At 42.5% G+C, this 11,760-nt stretch overlaps 1 protein-coding gene across 3 annotated transcripts in view; it reads right to left on the reverse strand.

The window, feature by feature from the left end:
• The window catches only part of CDC7 (cell division cycle 7), a 47,723-nt gene extending 38,300 nt beyond the window's left edge, over positions 1-9,423 (reverse strand). The window contains exon 1 of one of the 3 annotated variants that reach the window (XM_034779860.1): positions 9,170-9,382. In XM_034779860.1, the coding sequence (XP_034635751.1) occupies positions 9,170-9,323 (154 nt within the window). In that variant the 5' untranslated portion in view covers positions 9,324-9,382. Of the gene's footprint in view, positions 1-9,169 lie in introns of all 3 variants that reach the window. The other 2 variants (XM_034779862.1, XM_034779863.1) reach the window with 2 other exon arrangements.
• Between the last annotated feature and the right edge of the window lie 2,337 nt (positions 9,424-11,760).

Raw genomic sequence — 11,760 nt, forward strand, 5'->3', positions numbered from 1 at the left:
CTTACTAAAGATATTGTGTGCTGGTGTTAGCAGCAACTCCTAGCTGGGAAACATGCTAGATCTGCTTAGAGGAGCAGCAAAGGCAATCTATAGTGATATTCCCTGAACCCATTTTGAGGAATACTATACTGGCTGGTAGAATTACTGTTGCAGAGCATGTTCTGGGAAGTGTTAGCTACACAAATGTGCTACAAATAACACAAACCCGTAATGCTGGACAGAGTAGAATTTAGTCCTGAATATGTGTAGGGTAATGCAGAGTTCATTATCAGATGTTTAGAATTATGAAGTCCTTCAAAAACAGTGACTCTTGTGTCTTCTTGTATAGCTACTTGTTTTTAATTTAAATGCGAATTTAATTTTAAAGTAGGTCTACTCACTACACTCTTTTTTGGAGAACCAGCCTTATTTTGCTGGTCTAACTTTCACTTCTAAAATTTAATTAAATAAACTTTAAAAAAAATAAAGTTTGGTGATGCGAACTTGTTTCTGGAAAGACTCTCAAAACTTATGTCTGAGGCTATTAGCTGAAATCCTTTGACAAAAGTAGAATGCTACTACCATTACTCTGAGACTAAGTAACTATTATATGGCCTATTTGTAAACTGTGATCAAAACACAAAATGGAGCAACCATAACACTTATTTAGGATGCCTTTTGACAGCATCATACTACAGATTGGCCATCTTTTAAATTCTACAGAATATTTATTATGGTATGACATTTCTATTTGCAAATGGATTCAAATTTTAACTCTTAGGACAACTATGATGCTTTGTTTGGGTAAAAGAGACACTGGTGATATGGTTTATAGGTAAAGAAGTACTTCTGTTCCTCAGAATCATGAGTGAGCAAATTTTCTTCATATTTAATCTCATGGGTACCCCTGCTCATTCTCCAAAACACTGGCCAAAATTTGCAAACTCTGATGTCTAAATTAGGAACCTATATAAAAATGTAGTACCTAAATAAATAGCTTCATATTCAGAGGTGCTGAGCACAACAGAAAATCAGGCTGCTAATTTGGTTACCTAAGCATACGTTTTCATGCCTAATTAGGCAGCCAAAGTTGAAAATGTTGTTCACTCTTCTATCATCAGTAGGGCTTTTTCTCACGGAAGCACTAGCTATCCATTGGCCATAAAAAAATTGAGATATGTGCTGAAGCACTTTGTCTTCTCTTCCAGAGAGTAGGAATTATAAAGGCACTTTTGAAATCAGGTCTCTTTTATGGTATCTCAATTAAGCCAATAGTTTGGCTTGATTGTGATGTTGTAGAAATAATTCTTAAACTTGGACTTAAAATGTTTGTTTACATGTTTGCATTTATGAAAAGCAGTGGATAATGTACACTGGAAAAGCACTATCTAAATTGTTTATTAATGAAGTGGAGTGAACATTTGATATAGGGTGACCAGATGTCCCAATTTTATAGGGACAGTCCCGATATTTGGGGCTTTGTCTTATATAGGTGCCAATTACCCCCCATCCTGATTTTTCACCCTTGCTATCTGGTCACCCTAATTTGATATTACATTCAGAGAACAACTTTCTCCGGTTAGTAGTTGTGGTGCATTTTCATTTAGGAGGTGGTTTGGGGAGGTTCGGGGGGGGGGGGGGGGGGGGGGGGGGAGGGATGGGAGGAGGGAAATTGTTTGATTCTATTTCTCTACCCTCATCTTTTTTGCAGGTATTAAAATGAAAAATGGATTCACTGCTGTGCTATGTTGGTGATAATATGAAATGATAGTGAAAGGAATTTCCTAATTACCTAATGTTAGAAAAGATAGCATCTCATTTTGAATTGGTATAGGACAATACTGTAAGCTTTTATGTGCCAGATCATATCAGATTGTCCTAAAGTTATGCCTGTGCAGAACCATATCACCTTTGAGGGAGTTCTGGGAAGGATTGTATCTCAGGACACACTTCTTGGAGCTCTGCAGGGCTTGTGCTGGTGCAGAGGGATGCAGGGTAGGATTGCCAGACGTCCGGTTTTCGACTGGAATGCCCGGTTGAAAAGGGACCCTGGCAACTCCGGTCAGCACCCCTGACCAGGCCGTTATAAGTTCGGTCGACGGTCCAACAGGGTTGGCTCCTTGCCCTGCTCTTGCTCTGCACGGCTCCCAGAAGTGGCCGGCATGTCCAAATCCTAGGTGCAGGGGCCAGGGAGGCTCCGCATGCTGGCCCCACCCCAAGCACCGGCCCCACAGCTCCCATTCGCTGAGAACCGTGGCCAGTGGGAGCTGTGAGGGCAGAGCCTGCGGGTGCGGGCTGCACACAGAGTCCCCTGGCCCCTGCGGCTAGGAGTTGGACATGTCAGTCACGTCCGGGAGCCGCGCAGAACCAGGGCAGGCAAGGAGCCTGCCTTAGCCCCGCTGCACTGCTGACCAGGAGCAGCCTGAGGTAAGCGCTGCCCAACCAAAGCCTGCACTCCAAACCCCTCTCGCACCCCAACCCAGGTTGGAACCCCCTCCTGCACCCAAACACCCTCCTGGAGCCTGCATCCCCCACCCCCTCTCACACCTCAACCCCCTGCCATAGCCTGAAGCCCACTCCTGCACCCCAAACCCCTCATCCCCAGCCCCACCCCAGAGCCCACACCCCCAGCTGGAGCCCTCACCCCCTCCCGCACCCCAATCCCCTGCCCCAGACCGTGAAAGTGAGTGAGGGTGGGGGAGATACGGAGGGAGGGGGGTGGAGTGAGCAGGGGCATGGGCTCAGTGAAGGGTGAGGCAGGGGGCGGGGCAAGGGTGTTCAATTTTATGTGATTAGAAAGCTGGCAATCCTAATGCAGGAGCATGCTCCTGGCTCTTTCCTGTTATGCTCTGCCCATAGTGGCAGTAGGAGAAGCAGTCTCTGTGTTTTGAGGTTGTGGTGGACTGTTCACAAGGAATGCAGTGCTAGGCAAAAGGCATTTCTTTGTAACTTCTTTCCTTCTGTGATAAGGCACGTTCTGTCTTTAGACCTCTGTGACTTCATAAATAAAATTAGGGCTATGCTTCTCTTTATAGTCAAAATGTGAGTAAGGGCCACAATCTGCAGAAATTTACTACAAAAATTGGATGCACAAGTTATATTTAAGGCACTATATAAATTATTAATTATACATGGCATACCACCCAGTCAGAAGTAAAAAACTACAGTAATAGGCAGTGTCTATGGCTTGAAAACAAACATTAAAAGAGCCCCAAACTTCAGATTCCCTGAGCTCAATCACTGCTCCCATAGGAAACCCATAGGATGGGAGAAAGCCTGCAAGAAACTCCATGTTTGCCTGGCATAGTTTTGTTCCTTCCCAATCTCCCCTGAAGGGGGTAAGATTTCCAACCTCAGTCTGTTGCAGAGAGACCAGAAATCAGGCTGCAAACACATTGACCCAAAGTATCTAGTGTGGATAGTTAGCTCCTCCCCAGACCATCCTTTTTCTTTCATTACCTGCCTCGCCAACCCACAGAGGTCAGCCACAAAGTATGCCTGCAAAGGGGCTGCCATGATTTTGCAAGGAGGGGAGAGCATGAGTAGAGACACCTCTTGGTTCCATGCTGCCCTTCCCAATTCTGCTAGCTTTAGCTCTTTGCTACCTGCACTGGCAAACAGGAACATCTGCCTACTTAATCAGGAGCATGAGGAGCATCTAGAGTAGAGAGCAGGGGCATTTATAAATGTGAAGTCAATGTTGAGCCCTCAATCCCCATCATTTGTTAATGTCCCTCTATGAGTAGAAATCTACTCAGATTATATATGCCACACTGAGATGCCAATTTCTGCTCTGAGCCACAGGAACTTGCTATCTATTTTCTGTAGTAATTTATATTGTGGTTTTTTTCAGCATAGCATGTAGTACATTGGCTTTTGCCTGATTCCTCCCACCTTTACTCAGACCACAACCCCATTTTGGGAGTTTGTGAATCTCTTTCATATTCTCTGTGGGAAACAATTTTAGTGCTCTGATTTGGTATGGCAGCATTCCAGGTAGAAAGTTTTGGCTTGCACAGGGTTTTTCAGGCAGGATTTGTATAAGTTCCGATGCTTTCTTCACTTCGTGGTATGCAAAACACAGGAACATATGGCCCAAACTATATAAATGTGTGAACTATTCTGCAACTGTTTCTCATTATACAGATAAAATATAAACATGGTAAGCAAACTGAGATGATAGAGGCTGGGGTCAGGAATACTGTAGGGGTTCAAGAAAGCAACAAATGTCAGGCAATTATCTGTGAAAATTTAAATGTTTCTGTCCAATATATTTCCAAGACATCTCATTTTAAAAAGACAATTATAAAGAAAATTAATATATTTCATAAATTATTTGGGGAAGGTACTCTTATTGTTCTGCCTGACTGGAAATGGATTAAGCCAATGTAACTGAGAGCTGAATAAATCTGGCTCTAGGGCAGTGGTTCCCAAACTGGGGTTCGTGAACCCCTGGGGGTTCGTGAAATGTTACAGGGGGTTCTTGGGGAAAAATTCCCTAATGGCAGACAGAGCTGTCCCTACGGACCCCAGGCAGCACTGGGCCAGCAGCCCAGAGCCCCTGGACTTCTAAGAGCTAAGCAGATCAAAGCAAGCATATCTATCACACTCAGGAGATTTAAACTTCAAGACTCCTTATAAGCAATGGAAAGGGAGGTGGATATTTTTTGCTATTTTTAAAATTAAATAGGCAGCTAGTATTGTTTTAAAAATTATTATGAAGAACAAGTTTAAGCTTTGTTGTAACGTGCATTGTTTGCCTGGACTGCTCAATACCTGAATGCTTGTGTAGGAGGAACTCTTTGAGTTGGCTTCTTAAATACCTTCATGCTGTTTCACATCTGATACTCCTTGATGAAACATAGGAGCCTTGTTGTATAACAGGCTTATTCAAAGTGATACAAGCTACAAAAGTGAGATCTTGGAAGAGTGTCGCCGTTTTCATAATAAATATGTAATAAAAATACTGTAATGATAAATAATAATTAATAATAAATAGTGTAATAAGCATGTCATAAAAACAAATTTCTTATTTTCAAGATCACTGCTTTTACTGTTTATACTCAGGTAAAGGAGAAAATCCCTGGAAATATTCATTTTTAGGAGGGAGTTCGCAAGACTAGACATTTTAGTGAAAGGGGTTCACAGGTTGTTAAAGTTTGGGAACCACTGCTCTAGGGCTTTATTTGTATTTAGTTCATGAGGGTAGTATGCCATCTAGTGGCAAGTAGATATATTTTCTTAAAAAGAGATGCTGATATGTTTACTAATTATTTTGGCTGTGAAACTGATACACATATAGGGGCAGTGTTAGTCCATGGCACTTTTATTACACGGTGACCTATTACAAACATCCCTCCCTCTCCCTCTGTGTTTACTGTATTTTGTAAGAGAAAGTAAGAGGGATAAGGCATGGGAGAAAAAATATTTTCTCATGAGATTTGAAAGCTGATCGAGAACAGATGGGATGAGGAGATATAGGAAGGCAATTTCAGATGGCAGGAGCAGCAGATGAGAAGGTTCTCACCCTGTGATGGAGTGTTCACCCCACACAAAGTAGAGCAGATTGAAATGTTGATGGATGATGGGGCCCAACTGAGAAGGGACAGGAGGGGCAGGTATAAAGCCAGGAAGTTGGCAGTATAAAAGGGACTACGGAAGAAGTTGTCTGCAGTTATTCCCTGGGAAGAGGGAGTTTGATCTGAGAGAGAGTGGGAGCCAGAAGCTGTAGGAAGGAATCCAGGGAAAGAGCAACAGGGTCTCAGGGAAAGCAGACCACAGTTGCCAGGTAAAGGGTCCATGGACTGGAACCCGGAGTAGTGGGCAGACCTGGGTTCCTTTATCAGCCACTGGGGAAGTGGCACAGAGCAGGCAGTAGAGTATAGACAGTTGTCCAGTGAGACTTTGGTACCCTGGAAGGAGAGGACTATAGTGACCTGGCCGGAGGGGGAGGAGTGGTAAGAGGGGGGGCATAAGAAACTCTAAAAGCCAAAGAAATGCCTGTCCCTGATCAGTACACAACCTTACTCCTTATCCCTCCCGGGATACAAAAGAGGTGGTACCAAGACCTCAGACTCACAACCTCTCCAAAACGAAACATGACGATAAGTTGTAAGGGGTGGAACTAAGGGTGTGCACTACAAGTATATTTGGGCCTGCTAAGAAGGAGGAGGTGGGAATAGGGAAGGGGGACACAGGTAAATGCTCTGTGGCATCAGAGCTGGAAACAGAAACACTGGGAAACAAGCTCTGTGGTGTCAGAGCTATGGATATGCTTGCTTGAAACTAAACCCAATAAACATTGCAGTGCCCGCACTTCCGTCTTCTGCTTTCTGTCTTGGTGACAAGAACCCGGGTGGGAGGGGCGAAGGGAAAGCCCCTAACACACCCCGAGTCCCACAGAAAGAGAGTCCGCTGGGCAGGGAAAGGGATGTCAGACCAGAGTGGAGCTAATCCCCATATGTGGTCACAAAGAGGCACCCTAGTGTTGAATGTACTCTGGGACACCTCCCCCAGGGCCGGCACCAGGCACCCAAGCACATGCTTGGGGCGGCACCTGGTAAGGGGCGGCGGGGGGAGCGCGGCGCGGCATTCCGCGGGGGGGGGGGCGCTCCGGCAGCGCGGCGCTGGAGGGGCAGGCTCCGGTTGCATGGGGCTCGGCGGGGGGGGGGCGCGGGCGCGGCGCTGGGGGGGGGTTCCGGCGGCGCTCGGCGGGGGGGCAGCGTGGCGCTCGGCAGGGGGTGGCGCTTTTTTTTGCTGCTTGGGGCAGCAAAAAAGCTAGAGCCGGCCCTGACCCCCCCCCCCCCCCCCCCCCGCCGGCAGTGGTGAAACTGTGTTAAGAGAGAGAGGGGGGCTGGTGCTAGACAAGGGAGCAGAGAAAGACAAAGGGCCAGATTCAGCACCAGGATAAAGACAAAAGGGAGACAACTTGCACCTCCCTAATGCTGGAGTTGCTGAAACAAGTCAGGGAATCCACCTGGGCTACTTTAAATTATGACCCTGATGCAAGGGTCTCTATGGACTACTGTAGGAGTGCCAGGACAGAAGAATGCTTCGGCTGTTCCCTGTCAACCCTGACGTGCCCCCTGCTTCCCATTGGCCCATTCCAAAATGCTCACTGGGTCCACAGGCTCAAGGATATTTCAAAATGCTCACTGGGTTCACAGGCTCAAAGGGTGTGGGGCTTATGCCTTCCTGGTGGCTGCTTTGCCCCAGAGGAACCAAGGGGCCTAATTCTCCACTATCTTGATCCTTGTGCAGTCATTTACACCAGTGCAGAGTACAGAGTGTGAAATGCACTCTCATAAGGTGGCATTTTAAACCCATTCTTCACTGGCAATGGAAAATCAGGCTCTGGGACCATAAGGAATGATTGAGAAAATCCATGGAGGTTTTTAAAAGCAAGGAAGACCTTTTTGAACTGGGTCCCGAAATAAATAGAGAGCTAATAGGGATGTTTAAAGATGAAGTTGATATGGCCATTTTGTATATATATAAATTGCAGATTAAACAAAAGTATTAGTTAACTTAAAGTTTGCTGTTGCATATTTATATCAAGGAACATTGTCAGATAATCTCTAGGCATTTTAAAATATGAAAGTGTGGAGTTGAAGGAAGGTAAATAAATAAATATTCAAATACAATCACAGTTCAGACATCTCTTAAACTGATAGGTAGATTTCTAGTCACAGGAAATATGGGAGAGAAGGAAAGTTCAGGGTCAAGGATGAAGTCAAGGCTATGGACAGTGGAGGCATATAATAGATCTAAGTTGAGCAGAGACATGGAACTATGTTGATAATCAGAAGGACACATATAATACATTATATAGTATGGACCAAATTCTGCCTTAATTTACATCCATGCAACCTCACTGACCTTGTCAATTTGATATAACATCACTGTCAATGTGACCCGACAACATATATACAGTTTTTTATTTAAAGGCACAGGGCCTGATTCTCCATTCTGTTATACCATTTCTAGGCAATTGTAATTCCACTATTTGTTACTGTTACATCCTCCTTGACCTTGAATATTCTCTTCTCTCTCTCTCTTTCTCTCTCTCTATATGTAATCTTCTGTGTCTGCCTATTTACCTATTTCCACTTCTACAACATTGCCCAGTTAAATACATTCCATTCTCCTAGTTAAAGTTATTTTCCAAGTTAAAGTTGTTTTGAATGTGATATTTTACACAATGTTATTTGGACACTGTGATATTTTACAAATATATTTGTGCAAGGTATTGTATGAACTATGACTATATTTCCATATTTACTACCTTCCCTTAAAAAATGCATGTTTTTTTTAACGTAATGTTTCTATTTTTCCAGTGGCATAAAAAGATGTAATGGGATGGAGAATCAGGCCTGTAATATCAGTAAGCAGCAAAATTGACTTTGCTTGAAAGCTGTCTCTTACAGTATTTCTTAAACTTTCAGGTTCAACATTATTTCCTTTAAAATTGGTCATCACAGTGATTAAATTATTTTTAAAAATCTGAGTTCTTGTATAGCAGGTTCTACACATAAGCAAAGCTGTACCCCCCCTTACTATCATAGCATATTATAAGTGCAAAGCTTTTTACCTTTAAGTCCAGAGGAAGTTAGGCATATATGATTTAAACATCTAGCTGTTTTTCCCTTGCATTTGGCACATAGGACCAAGATGAAAAATAACCCACAGACCATTTTATAAATAGACTACTATAATAATAAACATTCCTTAACCTACAGTATATTCTGTAAAACATTAAAACTCATTATAATGGCTGGGATGATTACAATCTGTTCTTCTCCACTATCACCCAGGAGAAACTATGCTCCTCACTTATGAACAGTTCAGAAATGTTAATGTCCCCACTTAAACCTTCTGTAGAAACACTGGATTTGAGTCACCTCTCATTTACATGAATTTTACATTGGTTTAACTGCATTGACTTCAGTGGAGTTACTCCTGATTTATACCAGTGTAACTGAAAGCAGAATCAGGCTTTCTGTTCACTGATTATTAGACAGATACAGCACAGCACAACAAAGACATGATGTCTGTTTTCCGTTTATGTGCCATACTTTCACTTCGAAAGAGCTACTAACAAAAGAACAAAGAATTACAGTTCATAAGAAAACTGTTTCATACCCCTATACAAAAGAACAAAGAAATATATACAAAGAAAACTGTGTCTTACCCGCAACTCCAACAGGACCGACTGAGGTGTGCTGAAGTCCCAGCAGGAAGAGTGAAGCGGTTATGGTGCCCCCAGCAGACAGCAGTGTTGGGGCCCTGAGACAAAAGCAGTCTATCAAAGAGAGAAATTTTGTACTGAAAGGAAAATAATACATATATCACTTAAGGCATCTGGCTTAAAATATTAAAAAAGAGGACAGCACCACAGAAAGGGGGTTTCTTTTAGAAAATTGCCTGTGGACTATATTTTAGTGTTCAGAAGCCGCTCCCTGAAGCTATTTTATACAATACCCAGTTTTCTCCAGTTTCAGAAGTACTAATGATTCAGTGGCTGCAGAATCACAGAAAGCTCCTGGACTCTGTGTTACACACACATGGTTTCATCCTTTTTGTTAAAAGATGGTAGATTATTAAACTAAATATCTGGCTGAATGTAATATATATTACTTTATTTTTTTCTCTCTTCCTATGTAGTGCCTATTTTCTGCTAGTCTAGTTCTCATTTGTTATGTTATTTGTTGGGGGGGGGGGTTTGTATGGTTTTTGTTGTTTAAAATAACTCTAACTAGGGATGTGATGACTACCTGATACAGATCTGATTTGAACAAAAATACCCTCCAATTTCATTAAAGGTTCATAAATTTACTTGGACAATGAGTCCTGATACAATTTTAACAGTGTACTATGCAAATACAACCTAATGCAAATTTTAGCTCTATGAATATATGCTACATACCATCTATATACCTAAATCATCATGGAAAAGATTGCTCATTTTTATGACAGCAACAAATAATACTACCAACAAATCTATTAATAAAAATAAAACTTTAAAAAAATTTAGGTAATGCAAAAACACAACTGAAATTAGAAAAGGAATTGCAGCCCTTGATATGTCTTGTTTCACTGCCCTGTTTTCTCCAAGAGCCTATTCAGCTGGAAGGAAAGCTGGTTGAAAAATTTTTGACGGAAGAGTTTTCTGTCGGAAAATGCAGTTTTGTCAAACTCGAAACATTTCATGAGGGAAGTGTTGATTTCAATGACATCTTTGACAAAAAAGTCTTGAAATGAATTGTTTTGACTTCCTCGTTTTGTTTTGATGTCAAAATGTTTCCTTTCGATAAGATAAAAATGTTTCATTTAGACATTCGTGTTTTGTTTAATTTTGTTTTGACTTATTGCTATAATATTAAATGTTATATTTAACATTTGCATGTATCTTATATTTTATATTATTTTATGTTTTGATATTCCAATACAATTTTTTAAATTTCTGTTCTGCAAGTAATTTAGAAATTTCAACTTTCCTATTTCAAAAAACTAATTTTGAAATGTCTGACTTTCCCATGGGATGGAAATTCTGTTTTCTGACAAGATATAATTGGAAGTAAATCTAAACTTCCTCTCTTTAACAATCAATTTTAGTTTTATGCAATACCCAGTTTTCTCCAGTTTCAGAAGTACTAATGATTCAATGTAGTATGTTGATGGTGGTTCTGGTGTGTCACCAGCTTCTGCTTTGCCCCAATCCCCAAACAATAAAAGTCTTTTTATATTGGGATGGAGGATGGGCCATGTTCTGTCTTTCATTTTCCCTCTCCATCATTTATAATGTCTTTTTCAGAGTGAGGGAAGATGACAGTATCATGAAATTAATGCAAGATGTCATCAAAGGTGAAACTCAAATTTCTATCCCCATTGGCAGCTGGCCCAAGATGTGCAAAAATAGGATCCTAAGATGGGTTCTTATGGCCATAGTTAATCACCTGTCTGATTTTCAAAAATGCTAAACACTCTACTGCTCACAATGAGGTAGATGAGGACTGTGTTGGGTTCTCAGCACTTTTGAAAATCCGAGAGGTGCCTAAATATGAACTTTGGAACTTAACTTTAGATTCCACTTGTGGAAGAATACCCAAGTAAGCTGGTGCAGATGCACAGAGGCCCACACAACTTAAAGGGCCCTGAGTGGCTTGAAAGCATGTATTATTATTAAGGCTACAGATTTGTCACATGAAAAAAGGTCACAGGTAGTATGTTTTCCCCATTTGTCTGCGACTTCAATTGCTATTAGCCAGGATGGGCAGGGATGGTGTCCCTGGCCTCTGTTTGCCAGAAGCTGGGAATGGGCAACAGGGGATGGATCACTTGATGATTACCTGTTTTGTTCATTCCCTCTGGTGCACCTGGCATTGGCCACTGTTGGAAGACAGGATACTGGGCAAGATGGACCTTGTCTGACCCAGTATGGCCGTTCTTATGACTTTTTTCTCTGTCTGTGACTCACCCTGCAGCAGTGGCTCTAGCAGCTCCTATGTCCTGTGGGGCTGAGCCTGGTGCCCTGCACTGGGCATGCCAACCTGGCACGCATGGTCACAGCACCCTCAGGTTTGGCTCACCTGACTCTCCATCATGACGCAGGCAAACTTCAGCAAGTGGTTTTGAAACCTGGAGCACTGGGTCACAGCGCTGCTCAGATTTGGCCTGCCTGACCTTCATCATGATGAAAGGTTGGGCTGTCTAGACCTCAGCTCCATGGGACACTGGAGCCATTCCAGCCTCAGGCCCAACTCCTAAACCAGCCTCCTCTGT

Source organism: Trachemys scripta, chromosome 8 (assembly GCF_013100865.1).
Source record: "Trachemys scripta elegans isolate TJP31775 chromosome 8, CAS_Tse_1.0, whole genome shotgun sequence".
NCBI lineage: Eukaryota > Metazoa > Chordata > Testudines > Emydidae > Trachemys > Trachemys scripta.